We start from the raw sequence: 19,543 nt of genomic DNA, 5'->3' as shown, positions 1-19,543 counted from the left end.
CCTGGATCCTGGCGGTGAATTTCGGTGGTATTATAAATCCTGCTCACTATCAAAATTTAATCATCTGTTCCTTGCGCCATTTTACCAACCAACTGTTCCTGAAAATTTCATCCTAATCTGTTCCCAAATTTTGACTTATTTTGCGAATAGAGAGACAGACAGGCAGACAAACTAACAAACAAACCAAAGAAGCAAAAAAAAAAAAATACAATGTACAACCTTTGGCGGAGGGGGGGCATGCATTTCATATCGTTTGTTTTTGCGTAACCCGACAACAAGCTGACAACAAGCGAGCACGTGTCAGCCTTCCTCAGCCTCCTTCGTCCTCTTTCCGTCCTCTCTCTCCCTCTCACAATACACTGTACCGTTGTACACGCACGCAGGCGGCTGTAAGTGGCCGGCTGGGTGCTTGTGCATGTGTGTGTGGATCCCAAATCAGAGCGCATGTGAGTGAGCAAGTGTGTGTGATGATGTGGTGTGTATCAGCAGGGAGGTGAGACCTCCCTGGTACTATCACTCAGTTGAGGCGCGTTGTTGTGATCGGTGCGGTGACTGCGTGGGTAAATTTTTGCGCTTGTATAAGTATGTAAACTGCTGCTGCTTTCAACATCTAGCTTCTTTTCCAGCCAGATAATAAAGACTGAAAAAGGCGAGAAATTGGTCCGAACTTAGCTCGTCAAGCAAGTTACCCTTGTCGGCAAGTTCACGCGTGGTGTTACCCTTGTCGGGCAAGTTTTACCCTTGTCGGCAATTGCTTCTTCAAACCGCACGCTTGTCGGGGCCGACAAGGGTGATATACGCTGGCGAGATCCCTGTTTATAAGCATTGTTCCAAATATTGGGTAAAATAATGCCCTTGTGGTTTTCATTTTTAAAATTTTACTGAAAAAAAAAAGACACCATAATGTAGAGGACATCAACCTTTACAAAGTGATACCAGTAACTTAGAACCCCCCCCCCCCAAAAAAAAAAAAAAATGAAAATAATAACATCCTTTCTATAAGTTTTCATGTTGTGACAGTGGAATACCAAATTCTCTCTGACTGGACATTGCTTCGGCCGACTGAGACATACTGTATGTGATGTCAAAATATCTCCCTGCTTGTTATTCAGAAATCCCCAATTATGTATGACTGTTGGCAGCATTGAATGATCCACATGGTTCAGTGAGCACATTTGTTATTTGTGGGTTGTTGTTTTTTTTTTTTTGTTATTTGGTATCTTTCAGACCCAAAAAGGATGAAGACGACTCAACTGCACCCTCTGTCCCCATGGACCAGGCAGGTCCTTCTGTATCCCTCCCCCAGCCCACGATCCTACGTCTTCTCCAGTTTAGCATCCATCACCGCGGCAGCGTCATACCACTGTCATTGACGGATGACCAGAAAGTTGGTGAGTAACCTCCTTCTAGCTTGAGTCCTGTAATGGATTTGGGGCTCTCCCTTTCTTTCTATTATATATATATATTTCTCTGTTCCTACCAGTCAGCTTTGGTTAATTTTTCGTATAGTACTGTAAAAGTGGATATTTTCGCGCTCTGCGGTGTAAGAAGAGTTTCGCGTGTTTTTAATTCTGCGGAATCAAGTCATCAACTGCTGGAACATATGGCAAACAAAAATATTCGCGTGCTTTTATTTTCGCGCTAGTTTCAGGTTGCGCGAAATGCGCAAAAATTTCAACACCGCGAAAATTTCCGCTTTTACCGTATTCTGTTTACCTGTCCATCAGTGTACTGTAAAACCAGAAATCTTTGCAAGCCATTTTCATTTCACGAAATTTCGCAAGAAGCCAAGATTTGCAAAAGTTCTTCTCTACACTATGTGCATGGAATACGAGTTGCAATTTGCAAAAATTTCATGCATCAAATATGTCTTGCCTTACCGTATCTTAATTCCTTGTTGCCAGGATAACTTAGAGCAACTTCAAGTATCTGTATATAATGATAATGAATAACATTTATATAGCTCTTACAAGTTTGTAATACTGATGTTTCTAAGCGCATCAATCCGGGGAAAAAAAAAATATATATATATAACATAAAAATAAAATACAACATTATCTGCTGTATCTGCTGTGTGCATGTCGATCAAGTAGTTAGATATGAATATCATATCATGCCATGATGAAGTTGAATAGAGTATTTGCCGTGTGGTAATACTTCATACTTCACAAGGACAAGATTAGATTTTGGTATCTTATTTCACATTTCAAGCAAAAACTGGAGAAGCATGCGATGAAATCAACACAAACTTTATACAGTGGTATTAAGTATGATCAAAAGGTCCACTCATGTGGAGATGTCAAGAATCTTTGGAACTTCATCTTTAATTGGAAAAATTATTTAGGGAGCCTTCATGTGTACTTACGCTGCAATAGTGTATCTAACTTATCAGTACAATTCAGTGATTGTGATTTTAGGAAGGGAGGAGGGGGCTGCAGAGACCATAGCTGAAAGTCACTATTCAGAAATGTTACATTTCAGCTGTCTCTGAAGTCCTTTCCAAGGTCTGAATTTCTAATTTCTGTTTCTGCGTTTTTGTTTGAAATTACTTTTTCTTTTTATTTATTGCATCATTTTCATTTATTGTATTTTGGACAGATGACATAAAAGAGCTCCTCGCCAAGCAGCTGGACATGCCAAAGATAAACTTGTTTCTCTCCGGCTGGGATCCGCGTATAATGATGCCTAGCGACGAGGTGAGTGCTCCTTTGGTCCACGAGGGCGCTCTATAACTGGTTGGGCCAAATTCATCCTTAGAGTTCCGACAATAGATATTGTCATGATTGCTTACAATGGATGGTGATGATTATCATCATTACGAGTGAGCATTCATTGCTTCTTCTTTTTTTTGTCAGCATAAACATCATTATTGTTAGAACTATTCAGCATGTATAGACAAAGATGTCAATTGTTTCTTTTTTGGTAGTATTTTGTACTACTCTTTGCCAAAAATACTGCAGGTTTCATAGAAAGTACTAGAATTGTATTATAGTACTATACACGTCTATTGCAGGGAGGGTAAAAATATTGTTTTTCCCTTTAAAAGATGTGCCCTTTAGCCCTCAGATTACTGCAGTGGTGTTCACAAGGTGCGCATTCCTGTGTAAAGATTTACAATGATGATGACTGTACATGATCAGAATATGTTTATGTATAAAGATCCATATCTAAGTTTAAAAGTATTTTATTTATTCATATTGAGAAACAGTTGGGTCTGTTGTATCATCATCAAATGTAATGATGTCTCTTTCTCCCCCTTCCAGACAACCCTGTCAACGCTACACCTACCTTCTGAAATCTCTCTAACCCTGAGCACGCCCAGGGTGGAACCTGAGGAGTCACTCCAGTTCTGCTCACAGTCATCAAATGGAGACGAGTACGTGTTCTGCCTTGGACCGACTCGAGTCTGTTTTTCCCTTTCCTCTGCTTTATGTATTCTCCCATGTACTGACTCGAGCTGGTTTTTCCTTTTGTGCACTGTATGCGTTCCTCCATGTACCAACTTGAGTCTGTTTTTTCCCTTTCCTGTGCTGTCATGTGTATTGGAAGGAGTCAAAATAGATGAAGTGGAAAAAAACAGGCCAATCATAACAAACGGAATTGAAATATATTCTAGATTTAGGTTGGCAAACCTGTAATCAGCGCTGCACGCTAAACCATTTTTTTTTCTACTGGTCAGACCTGTCTGTTGGACCAGTAGGTACCCAGTTTTTCCATATTGGTCTATTCCTGACAAATTTGCTGGTGCGAGAGGGATTTTAACTGGTTAGGGACCGTCGGACCAGTGCCATTGTGCAGCATTTCTGTGAGATAAACCATAGCTTTTCAAATGTCAGTTTTGATTGCACAGTCATACATGAAGAAAATGATTTCTAGTAATTTTTAGGAAGGCAGAGTGCTGGAGTGAATGACAGTGCATTTCGTTTCACATTTAGACACAGTACTCAAATGATGTGAATTTTATAGCATGCAAAAATAAAGAGTATGCTAACATGCTCTTTGGGGATCTCTGCTCATGCATATAGAATGATCAAGCGTGCAAATGTTTTATTCAGTTGTACAATCAGAAGGTTTTTCATGTTATGTTTACATGTTTGCAAATCAACACAGTGCCCGAGAATGACACAGTGGTAGCCTGTGAGAGTACAGCACGACATCCATGTGTGTGTGATAGTACCCCATGTTCCGGAAGTGAGAGGTGTCGAATCGCAAATGTGCTAGAGCTGATATCTTGCCTCCTAATGGTAATCGTTATACAGAAAGAAAAAAAATGTCCAGCATCAATTTATGTCACGTGATAATCTCTGTTGAGGACCAACGCAATTTCACTGCTCCAAAGTTGGAGTCTTTATTACCTATGTGTGAATTTGTGGTGTTTGCCTTGAAGGCTGTCCTTTGCGGAGCGACTCACGAGGCACTTCGAGCTAATTATCACTGACAGCGACGATGGCGACACGGTTTACAACCTCCGCTATGAGGGCTGCAAGACCATTGTTGATGTGAAGCAGGGAATCTTTGCACTGACCAATGTCCAGCCCAGGCATCAAGTGTGGACAGGGTGGCCCAAGGACACAGACACAGTATGGTCAATTAAAAAATTGTGAAATTGTAAAAACTTAAAATGACAATGGATCGATGGGGACTGTAAAAGTGGATATTTTCGTGTGAGTTATTTTTTCATGCTGTTGGGTAAGAGGAGTTTTGGCACATTTTTAATTCCGCAGAATCAAAACACTCATGGAAGATATGACGTGCAAAAAATATTTGCGTTTATATTTTTGCGCTGTTTTCTGGTAGCGCAAAATGCGCAAAAATTTGCACGTTGCAAAAAATTTCCATTTTTTTAGTAGATCAGTGTAGTATTGGTAGATGTGTTGATTGATTGAGTTTGATGATCAGTGAAGAGATTGACCGAAAGACTTTGTAAAATTTGATTCAGAGATTGCTTGATAGAAAGGTGTGTAAAATTATTAAGACAAGTCATTCTTGACAGGGCACATACTGAACTTGTGAAAGATTTTCGTGACCATGATGTTTGGTTGGGTTTGTACAGTTCTTTGTTTGTTGCTGCGGAGTGGTTTACAAATCCTGTTTATTGCTTGAGCAGCCAGTGCAAAAGAAGAAGAAGAAAAAAACCTTTGCAGATCAAATGACAGGACACGGGGCAGGACAAATGGATAGTGGAGTCATTAGACACCATATCTCACTTTGCATAGTGGTTTCAAGTACTCTGTATGTCTCCTTGTTTCTCTCCTGTATGGCCTTGAGACGACAAAACGATGTATGTCGAAAATTCCTGAAAATTTACCTAGTCATATATTTCAGATTACTTTCGTATGATCCGACTCTTGATCAAGTCTTCAAATCAGAACCCATTCTGTTACTGAGATATGACACTCCCTCCCAGTCGGGATTGTTCACATTTTGTTGGCGAAACAATGCAAGCAGCGATACGCTTGCCCCTGCTCAACACATGTTGTGCATGGACTTGGAAAAACAACATATCTACATGCGATACATTGTTTTGCAGTAATAGGCTGCGCGCTGCACTCGGCTGCATAAGCGCGCACATATTGGCATTGTAATACATTATATGCGCGCCAGTGATCGAGACTTACATTGTTTAGCCGTATCAATGGCAATACTAGTGTGGTTATGTTGAGATGGCAAATCAACATATATTTTGAATAAATGCACATATTCTAAAAATAGAGGGTCTAGTGAAATCAATTTGCATGCACTGTATTACTGATACTGTTTGTCCTTCTAGGGTAAGATATGAAGTTTTGTGCGAAAAATGAAAAACAGCTGTAGGTTTGCAAAACTTCAAACTCGATTTACTAGAAATGAGGTTGGATGTAGATACATTGTTTTGCCATCTCAAGGCCGTGGAAAGGGAGCTTGTTTGAGTTTTGCTACTGTATTGCACATTTTCTCATGTTGTACAAGGGATGGAAATCTGGTTGGTTTGATTCTTCCTGACTGGGCAAAGCCTCTTTGGTTTTACTCCTGTCTCAAAGTGTTTTTGATAAAGTTCATATATGTGGAGTTCTATTAAAACCAGAAATTAACGTGTGCATGAAACTTTCTCAAATTTCAAAAGTTGCCAAGATTGGCAAAAGTAATATGCTTTTTAACGGTTTTGTCCACACTATGCATTGAATGCCAGTGGCAATTCAGTAAAGATTCATGCTTAGAAAATGGCCTTCAGGTCCAATTGGTGGAAGTTTCTTGCTGTGAAAGTTTCTGGCTTTACACACTTTCTCAAATATTTTACCAAGTGTGTTGAGAATGAGCAGCTGTGATGGTGAATATTGTCCATTAATGTAGGCCGAGACTTTAATCCAATGACAGGTAAGCATCCATTCTGCTGTCATTTCTTATTAAAAGAATTAGCAATGAATAATCTCCTTGAATAAAGCCCAAGTGATGAGATGTTTCCATGTTTTTGATCTCCTGTCGACAGATGACGTTAGCAGCCTCGGGTATAGACTTCCCAAAGCACAGACTGTCTTTCAAGAGGCTGGGTATAGATCAGCCTCATAATAGCTCATCACAGGTGAGTTAATCTCTTTTCATCCAATTTATTTGCTTTATTTACCTCATTTGCCAAATCCTTGATTTTGTTTGGTTGAAATTGGGAGCAGTAACAATTGCCCTCAGCCCTGTACAGTGCACTCCCGTTATAACAAACACAGTTATAACGAAGCTCCAGTTACAATGAAGTAAAGATTTAGGCTCCATCGTTATCAGCTCTATGTTCTTTATTGTTTATTTGTTCGGTTATAACGAAATTTCGATATAACGAAAGAAAACTGCCGGTCCCGAGCACTTCGTTATAACGGGAGTCCACTGTAGTACTGAACCACCCTCGTTCAGTGCATAGCAATATGTATGTACGTACACTATGCTTGGCTTCCATAGCGTGGGGCAATAATATTAACAGTGCTCCCAAAAACAGTCCATATCTGTATATATTGTATACTGGTACTGCCATAGAGTGTGCCTTGTTTCTATTCGCTCAACTTTTGCTAATTAAATTAATATTTGCAAAGTTACAGTTCAGGTCCACGTCAATGGTCAAACTGACTGTGGTAAATAGATTAGTGTGTAGAGTAATATCAGACACACACATACACACACACACACACACACACACACACACAAAAAATGTGGACATTTTTTTCTGAAGGTGTCTGAGCTATGGAAATCTGAATTTTGACTTGTTTTTACCAAAGGTGAAATTGATCAGACAAATTATATGTGAGAAAACATGATTTATGCACACACCTAAGCAATTTGCTTTTACACAGCAGAATGTATTCATGTATATTAATCAGCATCAGAAAGCATGCCAGATACCATTTAAAACAACCTATTTCATACACATCATAAGCTACTATGTTATGATGCCATTTCACTGTAAAATGATTTGAAAAGCTAATGAAATGAACTGAACGACATTATCATTCACCAGACAATGGGCCGAATGCATAAAAAGCTAGCAATTGCTTAAGTGCTAGCCTAAGTGCTATGCATAAAAACAAGCAATTGCTTGCGAGCAAACGTTTTTGCAAGCAAGCACAAGCAATTGCTTGCAAGCAGTTGCTAGTTGTATGCATTCAGCCCAAAGATTTGGACAGAGTTAGATGGACTCACACCCAGTTACATTGTTCATACTGACTCTTCCCCATGCAGGTGTTTGAGCTCAAGGTACAGGTGGTGATTGAACCTATGCAATGCTTGTCGACTTGTGTTGATTTATTGTGCCCTGACCATCACTTCTGTGCTTAACAGAATATCTGAATATGTGCCAGATATTTTATGGGAATTGTTTTGCTGTTTTTCTTCAGAATACATAGATCCACCCACAAAAAAGCTCCTTTACCAAGATTACCAATAACTTCGTTCGTCAATCACTGCTAAATTACTAATATGTGCAATAATAACAGACAAAGGAGTGTACCTTCCCTTAAACTGAGTGTATAGCACGTTTCCATACAATGTCTTTGATAATCATATTAATAGTGTGGCATATATGCAAATGTATTGTGCATTTCATGCAAGTGATGATCAAGGTATTTTCACTTATCACAATTAAAAATGCATTTACATTGCATATGTCCTTCTTAACCCATATCGGGCCGACGCACCTGTGTAAACAAATGCCGCAGTGGCCCAGCACCATTTGCACACACACGCCGACAAGCAGACAACTCTCCAAACAATCGTTTTTCATTAGCAAGCACTGAACAAAACATGGACAAGCTTCTTTTGAAAGAGGAAAAAAATTCCCTTTAATATGATATATGACAGGGCTCGACACTTACGGTGGCCCGGTGGCCCGGGGCCACCAAAAATGAAAGTCGGGCCACCAAATTTCAAAACAGGGCAAATTTGGTGGCCCGCCTCGGGCCACCAACATTTTTTGAAAAGTGTCATTTATTTATGTTAAGATGTTGCAACCCATGTGCCTCTCAATGAATATTTATACTTAGTCTTACCATTCAGCAGTTAAATTTGTTTTAAGGATGGATTAAAAGGACTGAGTGAGTGCCTGAAAGTGAGTGTTGCGAGTTTGTTGAGGTTTATTTATGAGAAGATATGTCCAGCTTCCAATTCTTACTATGATAAAACTTAAATATTTGACTTATCAAAAAAAGCAGGAATTTTAATGTTTTTTAATGTTTTGGGGGCCACCAAATTTTTCTCTCGGGCCACCAAAGATTTGAAATTGATGATTTTGGTGGCCCCATCGGGCCACCAAATAAAAAAGTTAGTGTCGAGCCCTGTATATGACATGCTGTCATTCAGTGCACAGTGCAGTCACAGTACTCAGCAGAAGTGAACTACAGTAATCCAAAAGTTACAAAATCATTTTGTTTGTTTGCTTTCATTCATGGATTAAAAATAGCAAATGGTGTTATTTTACACATCCAGTATCGGAAATAAAGTGATGAGAGTGTCAGCTTTCTGGACATATAAATGTCATGACCATTGATACAATAATTGCAGGTTTATATTTATGTTTATGACGATGAAGCCATTGCGAGTGCATGGGAAATTGATAGTATAATGTGTGAATAATGTTTGTTAATAATTGTGTAAATTTGTGAAGAATTGTTGAAGCATGGACCCTAGGATCCATGGTTAAAGCGAAACTCATGACGATAGATAGATCTACAGCATTTCAGTTTCGATTGAATTGTATTATTGTCGTACATACGTGTGGATATACATGTCGGACTATTATCACAGTCATATCATCACCCGGCAAGTGTCCCAACCTCCAGAAAAACTGGGGCAGAAAATCCAAAATCAAGCACTCGGTACAGCTGTTGATAGCAACCACTGACGCTTCATGGTTACATTGCGTTATTCCATGTAAACACACATTTTTTTACAATTTTTTAGGCGTTCGACTGACAAAGCTTTCTTGATTTATCGCACACAGTGTTGCAAAGCATTCTAGGATATGTCGTCAAAGGTTAGAAGGTGAAAAAACTTTGGAATGACGTCGTTCATATGTCATTTCATTCACTACAGGATATTCCGTATGTGGCCTCTGCGGCATTTGGACGAACTACGGAATATCCGGTAGGTGGCCCGATATGGGTTAATTTTTCAAAAAGAAGGGGAGGAGAGAGATAGATATCAAATGTATGACACATTCTTCATTTTATTACTCATGCTGCTGAACTCTCTTTCATGTTTGCATTCAGGCGGCGACCAGTGCTGGCAACGAGAGTAGCGATAGCGATGAATTTGAGGACGCTCACGAGATCATGGACCTCGACGACAGTGCAATGTTTGGCAGCGACAGTGCCTCACATAGATTTGAACCCCTATGTAAGTACAGTGAAACCTCCCTCAGCAGTAATCTGTCTATGACAGCCACCACAAAATCCCACCCCCTCCCTCCCCCCCCCAAAAAAAAGAAGCCATGTTAGAGACCCAGTGCATAGCATCCACCTGTCTAATATGAACAGTGGCCACCAATTCTGTGTCATTTTCGACTATATATGGCAGCCACAAACCTGTACAGAGCCACGATCAATCTCATACTCAACATTCAAAGTGATATTGTCCCTCTCTTTGTTTCACCTTGTTTTTGGATATCTCAGCCATTTCAAAACCGATTATCTTCCCCTTAGAATTGCATGTTCTTTGACATCTCATAGAGTGGTTTCTGAATATCTCGCAAAACGTTAACAGCTAAATCCTCACCTCAACCAGAACTGTACAGTCTCTTTAAAGTAATGAATTGATATGTGTATTTTGCATGCAGTAAGACTCGTGTAAGTATGATATAAGGTGCAAACATTTCTTTGTCGCATTTTGTCCTCTGGAACTTATGCTAGTACTGGAAGGTTACACACCAGGCAGAAGAAAATCAAAATATTGCGAAAATCATCCCTTTCAACTAATTTCGACTTCCATTAAAGTTTCTTGTTTTACAGCATTTTATATGCAGCACATCATTAGATCTTCACTCTTTTTTCTCTCGCTTTTCTCTCTTCAAGTATCGGATGACCTCGAAGACGTCACAGAGTCGTTAATACACTTTTCGCAAGAGTTCTCGGCGCGGTACGGCGACTTTCATCCAAGTTTCTACTTGGGTCCCCTAGAGGAGGCTATGAAGGAGGCATTCAGTGTGTCGGCGAAAGATGTGAGTTAACAGCACTTTGCATTGACACCTCATCTGAATGCTATTCAGCCTTGAGATGGCAAAACAATGTATGTCGAAAATTCATGAAAATTGACTTAGTCACATATTTCAGCTTGTTTTAATGTAATCTAACTCTTGACCAAATCTTGAAATCAGAACTCATTCCGTTACTGAGATATGACGCTCCCTCCCTTTAGAAATTGTTCAAATTTTGCTGACAAAACAATGTAAGCTGCGATAAGCTTGCCCCTTCTCAAAACACAACAGGCAATGACTTGGCAAAACAATGTTTCTATATGCGATACATTGTTTTGCCATCTCCATGTTTACACAGTAATAGACTGCTTACCGCGTGTGACTGCAAAAGGGCACGCATATTGACATTGTAATACACTTTACGCGCCAGTGATCTAGATTTACATTGCTTTGCCGTATCAATGGCAATACTGTGGTTATGTTGAGTTGGCAAAACAATGTATGTTTTGATTAAAGGCAAATTATTCCGAAAATAAACGGTCGAGTGAGATCAATTTGCATGCACTATATTACTGGTAATGTTGGTCCTTCTAGGGTAAGATATGAAGTATTCTGCGAAAACAGAAAAGCAGCTCTAGGTTTGCAAAAACTTCAAACTCGATGTACTGGAAATGAGGTTGGACGTAGATACATTGTTTTGCAATCTCAAGGCCGTATTAGCCAGTTCATAGTTCATGGACACATTGGTACAAATGAACTTTCTTTTTTTCCCAGTTGTTTAGACACTTCACTCATTTTCAAAGCAGCATAATTCAGAAGCTTGCCCAAAGTAAAAAATTTATAGAATTCATCAATATGGTCAAGCAATAAATGAAATTGCGTAGACCAGATGACCAGAATGGTCTGTCAATTAACACTTGGAGAAACATTATTTTGCATCAAATGTATTAGCAAACTCTTTCTGTAAATATTGCCTGATACCAGGCTTGCTGTCAGGTGATGTGCTGGCAAGCATCATTTGTAAGGATTGCATGAGGAATCATGATATCACAGATGCTAATCTCGTGGAATTAAAACACCAACATATCTGTTATTACACATGACATTTTTCTACTCATACGCATAGTACAACTTGCTTATTTTACTGACACTCCAAGTCAGTTTGTCATAGAATGAGACGAATCAATAACACTTGTAATGAGGGCATGCGTGGAAGCATCCAGTACTAATTGAAAACATGTGCAACTTTAAAATAATGCATGACTGGCCTTTAAAGGGATGGTATAGTATTGGTGGAGATAAGGATTGGGCTTTTAACTTTTTGCAAGATATCAAGAAACCACTTGTGTAATAGTACAGAGCATACCATTCTATGAGGAATTCAAAGTTTATTTGATGAAAGTCGGTTTTAGAATGGCTGAGACATCCAAAAACAAAGTGAAACAAAGTGATCAGAATAAAAGGTGGGTCCCACCTTTTACTCCGATTGCTCTGGTTTGGGTATCTCGGCCATTTCAAAACCAATTTTCTTCAAATAAATGGTGAATTCCTCTTGGAATTATATGCTTTTTCATATTTCATGAGAGATTTCTCATTATCTCACCCCAAAATGGTAGAATCCTGAAGTTAAGTCTCAACCGAAACTATATGATCCCTTTAAGTGATTGCTCTAACTATGATCTTTTCTACTGCTTCCTTGACAGAGAAGACTACTAGCTGTGTACGTCCACCACGACAAGAGTGTGCAGAGTAATGTGTTCTGTAGCCAGCTGCTATGCTCCGACAGTATAGTCTCGTTCCTCAGTCAGAACTTTGTCACGTGGGCGTGGGATGTCACCAGTCCAAAGAACAGAGAGAGGTGAACGCCCTGTCTGCATGTGTGTGCGTATGTGTGTTCATAGAACTGGTGACTGGATAATCCGTGATTGTGTCATTGGAAAGTGCGACTGCTATCTCTTGTCTGTCGATATGTGTTTTCTCAAATTTGGGGCCAGGCAGGGTTTGATGTCTTATGACATTTTGCTGGACAAGTCATGCATTGTTTGTAATTTCAATTTGACACATTGGGCCGGATGCATAAACGCTAGCAATTGCTTGTGCTAGCCTTGTACTCGAATCCGTATGCATAAAAACAAGCAATTGCTTGCGAGCGGAAGCTTTTGCTAGCAAGAACAAGCAATTGCTTGCTGCCCGCAAGCAGTTGCTTAGAGACCAAGCATTTGCTTAAAAACGTATGCATAAAACATACCTTTTGCTTGTTCTTGCTTGCAATTGCTTACGACTGTCCAAGCTCTGTAATATGAACTTGAGCTTTTGCTTAACTTGGACGTTCCCTTTTAAGTATCATTTTCACATTTATACAAGAAAGACCACATTTGTGCAGGAGTGGTATAAATCTACAAGAAATTACTCTTAAGAAACTTTTTCATTTCATCAACGTCAATGTCCAGTGGTCAGCACGCAAAATGTGATGAAAAACCGGTCGGATGTCTGACTTCGGTGGAGAGCAAGGAGACCTCTCTCCACGTGAGATCTGGCAGACCCGGGCTATCTCTTTAAGCAGTGATGGGAATCATCCAGTACGTGTGTGTGCGTCTGTGTGGGCATTTATGAGTGCCATTTCATAGCTCTATTGCTATGTCAGGAAATGTTTCGCACACACATGCCCTTTTAAATACATGGTGTCACACTCGCCTTTGTTCTTGTGTTCCCACATGCGTGACATCCCTTTTGTTGAAAACGCAAGCAATTGCTTGTGCGGGACAAGCAAAAGGTATGGGCACAAACAAAAGGTTATGCATATGGATTGAAGCAATTGCTTGAGCTAGACCTTTTGCTAGACGAGCTTGTGCTTTTGCTTGAAGCAGTTGCTTACAAGCAATTGCTTGTTTTATGCATTCGGCCCATTGGATATGACTATAGTAAAATGTTGAGCTCTAATAAGTTCTCTTTTGTTGTCATGCAAATGGCATGCCTCTTATACATATGCTGTTTAATTTGTTTGTTTATGTAAATTGAACCATATTTGCTAGTTGTTAGTGCAATATGAGGTATTTATATGATTGTTGATTCTGAATATATCCTGTGCACTTTGAAGGGGTGAAATTGTCTTATCTTTTTAAAAAGATTTTTGACATCCAAAATAAAAAAAAAAGAAAGAGGAAAAAGACAACATAAAGTCAACACTTTCATTCCGACCTACACAGTTCAAGTACTGTGTGAAACATAAAAGGAATATGCCAGATCATCCTCTGTTGTCCTTATAATGATGATGTCATATACTCCAGTGCTGAAGTCTAATACTGAAGTACTACCAATGGCTCCTTGTCGCAAATGTACTCCTGCAGATTACTACAGATGTGCACGAAAATATTCGGCAGTGTAACCGCGGCGACGCTGAAGAATTTGCAACAGGATAAATTTCCGCTACTCCTGCTAGTCATGAGGATACGCTTTAACACAGAAGTCTTTTCAGTATTACAAGGTGAGAGTTCTCAGCACGTCTGACTCCCTTCAGTCCCACGTGTATGAGATTAAGTGGGGGACACCAAAATTTGTATCGTGCAAGTTTTGACAGTGCTGGCTGACAGTGTTTGAAAGGTGAGATTTCTCAATGTAGCTATGCTACACAAGTGTGCCAAAAGCCAACTGATGCATATTAAAGTACAAACCTGCTGTAAAAGTGACAACCTTTTTGTGCGCAGTTTGCGCCTTTAGCAGGAAAAAAGATTTATATATGATATACTAATCATAAGCCAGATATATTTGCTCTCCAATTTGCACTGATATCCTGCTGGGGAAAAATTTCACACCATGAAGTAATTCTTATTTGGTACTTCTCTCTCTAGGTATCAAGGCTTTTGGAAGCCTTAAAGGGATGGTACAGTTTTGGTAGAGATGAGAATTGGGCTTTTAACTTTTTGTGAGATACCAAGAAAACACTTATGATATAGTACACAACATACCATTTTAAGAGGAATTCAAAGTTTATTTGACGAAAATAGGGTTTGGAATGACTGAAACATCCAAAAACAAAGTAAAACAAAGCGATCGTAATAAAGTGTGGGTCCCACACTTTATTAGAATTGCTCTTTTTTGATATCTCAGCCATTTCAGAACCAATTTTCATCAAACAAACGCTGAATTCCTCATAGAACTACATGCTCTTTCACATTTTATAAGAGGTTTCTCATTATCTCAACAAAAAAAAAAAATGTTAGAAACCTGAAATTAGGTCTCAACCATAACTGTACGATCCCTTTAACAGAAAGTTGGAAATAATTTCTGCATTATAGGAGCAAATAAACTTACATGTACATGAATTTACCCTCTTTTGGTCGATTCTCAGTTTGTCTTTGCTTGTGATATCCCCCAAATGATGTGTAATCTACTATCGTCTATCTGCTTGTGTGTTTCTCCTAGGTAACCTGTCACTAGATGAGCTGATGACCAGTATGATCAGTGCCGTGGAAGTCTTCAGCCAGCAGCAACAGGTGGAAGTGGTCCAAGAGGTAAGGCAGGCTGACCGCAAGCATTCAGAGTACAGGGAAAGCCCCATTATAATGAGGTTGCTGGACCACGGTCCCAATTTGACCTTCGTATAACCAATACCTCATAAAAGTACTGGCAGAGACCAGCTGCCAATACATTAATGAAAAATCAAGTCTGCTATGTCATCTCGTTACAAGTGATACCTCCTCGTAAGCAAGCTCGTTATAAAGAAGTTTAATTTCCCTGTGAACGTAAAAATAAAGGTCACTATGAATGCGATGTTTGTAGTGATTCTTACTTGCGTGCCATAACCTTTGACCCATGCCAGCATCATCGCATGCTGGAGACTGTCTCTTTATGTCACATTCCCTCCCACAGTAAATTACAGTAAACAGTATTTGTTATTTTGTGTTTAAAAAAAAGAAAAGGACTTGCTGTCTTTCACCCATGGTGACTCTCATATGCATGTCATGACCTTTGACCCATAGTGACTCTCATGTGCATGTCATGACCTTTGACCCATGCTGAACTTGGTTGGTATGGCATACTAAAATCAGTCTCTGGTTCAACAATTTGTACTCATTCCCAGTGATCTTATAGTAGCCAGTATATTGAATATCTCAACTTCAGCCTTTCATCATGGGCCTTTTCCAACCAGTGATTGATAGAGCAAAGCAATCGGCAGAGCTATGTTTGAAGAAGCTTTGTATGCATGGTGCATTTTGCACCAAGAGCTGATGGGCAAGTCGTGCATTTCCATTGGTCAAAATGACTACTTGAATAATTAGGTGCTGAATTATTTCAAGGGCATGGTGCACCTGTCAAGCTGTCTACTTGCTCGTGAATAATCATTACACATGCATAGGAATTATTTCAAAGGCTCTCATGCTGACCAGCTCATGTTGGGCTGTTAAGCTGACTTCACTTGCAACTGGAGGTGCTGACAACAGCATGGAAGGGCTTTGCAAAAGGCTAGGGTAACTACAAAGGTATTGCAGAAAGATTGAGAATGATAAAAATGCAAGATTGACAATTACCCCCTTCCCCTTTTAGAGAGGTACAATGTATATAGGTTTTGTAGTCCTGTGGTCTTGCACAGAATCTGAGAGTCGAGTTTAGAGACTGTCCATTGACCAATCAGATGCAGACATTCTGATATGAGGTATGTAGTGCAAGATCGTTGCTTCCAAGCATTTTTATACCCCCGCCAAACGAAGTTTGAAGGGGGTATATAGGAATCAGCGGACGGTCGGGCGGTCGGTCCGTTGCAAATCTTGCGTCGCGAACTACTTCCTCAGTTTTCAACCGATTCCCATAAAACTTGGCACAGATGTGTGCCTTGGGTTGTAGATGTGCAAGACGTATTTTTTGACAGTACCCAAAAGTACGTTGCCATGGTAACGGCATATTATGGGCAAAAATGGGTACAAATCTTGCGTCGCGAACTCCTCCCACAGTTTTTGATCAATTTTTATGAAATTAGGTACAGATGTTCATCTGAATATGTTAATGTGCAAGACACATATTTCCGCAGTGGCAAAAAGTGCGTTGCCATGGTAATGGCATGTTATTGGTAAAATATAGGGCAAAATGCTTCATGGCAAAACTGCTTCATCAGTGTTCTTCCAATTCTCATGGAATTCATATTGAATGTTTGTCTTAGGATATAGGTCAGCATGACACATTTCTTGACAGTGACAAAAAGTATGTTGCCATGGTAACAGCTCACAAATTATGAGCCAAAATGATGAAAAATTTTGTGTTGCAAACTACTTCCTCAGTTTTTGCCCAATTTCCATGAAACTTGGTACAGATGTGTGCCTTTGGTTGTAGATGTGCAAGACGCATTTTTTGACAGTACCTGAAAGTACGTTGCTATGGTAACGGCATATTAATGGCAGAAGATCAAGGAAAGATCTTGCGGATTTAACTACTTCCTCAGTTTTTTGACCAAAGCTTATGAAATGTGGCACACACCTTGATCTTGGTGGGAAGATGTGGAAGACATATTTTTCGGACGTGTCGGAAGCTGCGTTGCCATGGTAACGGCATATAAATGGCAGAAGATCAAGGAAAGATCTTGCGGATTGAACTACTTCCTCTGTATTCGACTGAAGCTCATGAAATGTGGCACACACATTGGTCTTGGTGGGAAGATGTGGAAGACATATTTTTTGGACGTGTCGGAAGCTGCGTTGCCATGGTAACGGCATATTAATGGCGGAAGATCAAGGAAAGATCTTGTGGATTGAACTACTTCCTCAGTTTTTGACAAAAGCTTATGAAATGTGGCACACACAAAAGTCTTGGGAAGATGTGCAAGACATATTTTTTGGACGTGTCGGAAGCTGCGTTGCCATGGTAACGGCATTTAAATGGCAGAAGATCAAGGAAAGATCATTCCTTGGGTAAGACTGTCGTCACGGGGCGGGGGTATTAATCACCTTCAGTGATATTTCTAGTTTTTTCTCTCTCTCTCTGGCTCTGGCTCTGTCCTCTATCTAGCTCATTACCTAGATCTCATCATGTGGGTGTTATACTTTTTGAGAAAAACAATCAAACAGACAAACACGCAAACAAACAAACAAAATATCCGAGTTTAATTAGCCTGATGAAAATCATTTTTGAGGATGGGTGTCCAGCTGAATGGCGCCCTCATAGATCATCAATGACACCACTGTTGTAGTGTGAATTCATGTTGGTCTTGTGATTACGTATGGGTGAAAAACATGCTCAACCCTCACTGTTGATGTGTATACTAAATGTGACAGTTTGTTTTTATTCTTTGTTCTTCAGGAGGAGAGGAGAAAAGCTGAAATGTTGAAAATGGAGCAAGACTTTGCCTACCAAGAATCATTAATAGCAGACAGGGCTAAGGTAAATACCAGGGAAATTCCCACTTCATTGAAATGCTTGCTTCATCTACAATGCTGGGCTAAGATTGATCGCTGATAAATGGAGCTCTCAAAGTGCCTGGTTGTTATTAACACTTTTGGTGTTATCTAATGTTGCATGTTGGGTTTCTGTATTCATTTGGTTATTAACATCAACCATCAGAGCATATGTAGTCTGTCTAAGATTAGAAAGATGTGCACCATTAAATGCTGTGAATGATGAAAATGATCATTTAGATGTGCTCACACATTGTTTGATGCAGTCACACATCATTCGATGCAATTTATCATGGTATGGTAAAATATAAGGGGTGCTGTTGTCCTACACATTCTTTGATGGTTTTCAAAACTGTACTGGTGCTCTGAGATGTGATAGGAAAATATTTGGTTATAAACCTATTATATATTATACATGCACTCTGTCAATGCTCTGCCAATGCTCTGCTTTACGCTCGGAGATATTCCTGTGGATCGGTTTCTGGCTTTTTAACTTCAGATGCGGAGTCTTGCGATGGGACTCTGTCTTTTCCCCCTCGCCATAAGCAATGTCAGCAATGGCTGAATTTTACTAACTTGTGCATTTCTTTACACATTTTGTAATAGTTCTGCAGTACTAGTACTGCAAGTGTCCCTGGCAATGTCATTGTGCATGGGCAATATCTTTTTCACCAGGCAATAGTTTTGTTCTTCAGGCAATGTTATTACTCCAAGCAGTGTATTTGTGAGTCGAGCAATATATTCTGTGTGTCAGGCAATATTGTTGACTCCAAGCAATAATCTTTGATGTGCTAGGCAATAATATTTCTGTGTCAGGCAATGTCACCAATGCCATGCAATATCTTTAGTAGTTTGGGCAATATCTGTGCCAGACAATATTGTTGACCCCATGCAATATCTTTAATTGTCCCCGCCGAATGAGTTCGAGCAGGGGACTATGAAACGGGCTCCGTACCTGTGTGTGTCCGTGTGTGCGTCCGTGTGTGATCAAAATCTTCAATTTGCTACTTCTCTGTCATTTATGAGCCAATTTTGATTCTGTTTGCTCTTTATGATAGCACTACATGGGAGCTTTGAAACTTCTACACAGAATTTCAGTTGTGACCTTTGACCTTGACCTTTGACCTACATTGTACATTTTGCTACAAAATGCTACTCCTTCGCCATTTCTAACCCGATTTCGATTCCGTTTGCTTTATGTGATGGCACTAGGTGAGGGCTTCAAAACTTCTACACAGAATTTTGACCTTTGACTTCTTTGACCTTTGACCTTGATTTTTTACCTACATTTTATTGTACATTGGCTACAAAATGCTACTCCTTCGCCATTTCTAACCCGATTTCGATTCCGTTTGCTTTATGTGATGGCACTAGGTGAGGGCTTCAAAACTTATACACAGAATCTTGACCTTTGACTTCTTTGACCTTTGACCTTGATTTTTTACCTACATTTTATTGTACATTGGCTACAAAATGCTACTCCTTCGCCATTTCTAACCCGATTTCGATTCCGTTT

General features: G+C 39.7%; 2 protein-coding genes across 2 annotated transcripts in view; both read left to right on the top strand.

The window, feature by feature from the left end:
* Nucleotides 1-19,543, top strand: part of LOC139723108 (cAMP-dependent protein kinase catalytic subunit 1) — a 186,154-nt gene that overhangs the window by 10,864 nt on the left and 155,747 nt on the right. The window lies entirely within an intron of this gene.
* Nucleotides 1-19,543, top strand: part of LOC139723107 (FAS-associated factor 1-like) — a 32,367-nt gene that overhangs the window by 10,029 nt on the left and 2,795 nt on the right. Inside the window, exons 3-13 of the mRNA XM_071634374.1 lie at nt 1,228-1,391; nt 2,599-2,696; nt 3,264-3,376; nt 4,388-4,580; nt 6,467-6,559; nt 9,723-9,849; nt 10,524-10,669; nt 12,349-12,503; nt 13,993-14,129; nt 15,068-15,156; nt 17,933-18,013. Coding sequence (XP_071490475.1) covers nt 1,228-1,391; nt 2,599-2,696; nt 3,264-3,376; nt 4,388-4,580; nt 6,467-6,559; nt 9,723-9,849; nt 10,524-10,669; nt 12,349-12,503; nt 13,993-14,129; nt 15,068-15,156; nt 17,933-18,013 — 1,396 coding nt within the window. The remainder of the gene's footprint in view (nt 1-1,227; nt 1,392-2,598; nt 2,697-3,263; nt 3,377-4,387; nt 4,581-6,466; nt 6,560-9,722; nt 9,850-10,523; nt 10,670-12,348; nt 12,504-13,992; nt 14,130-15,067; nt 15,157-17,932; nt 18,014-19,543) is intronic.

The sequence above is a fragment of the Diadema antillarum genome, unplaced genomic scaffold (genome assembly GCF_040938485.1).
Source record: "Diadema antillarum isolate AM-2024a unplaced genomic scaffold, OU_Dant_1.0 scf00000180, whole genome shotgun sequence".
In the NCBI taxonomy this organism is placed as follows: domain Eukaryota; kingdom Metazoa; phylum Echinodermata; class Echinoidea; order Diadematoida; family Diadematidae; genus Diadema; species Diadema antillarum.
Note: the sequence above shows the minus strand (reverse complement) of the source record. Positions and strands in the feature narration are given on the sequence as shown.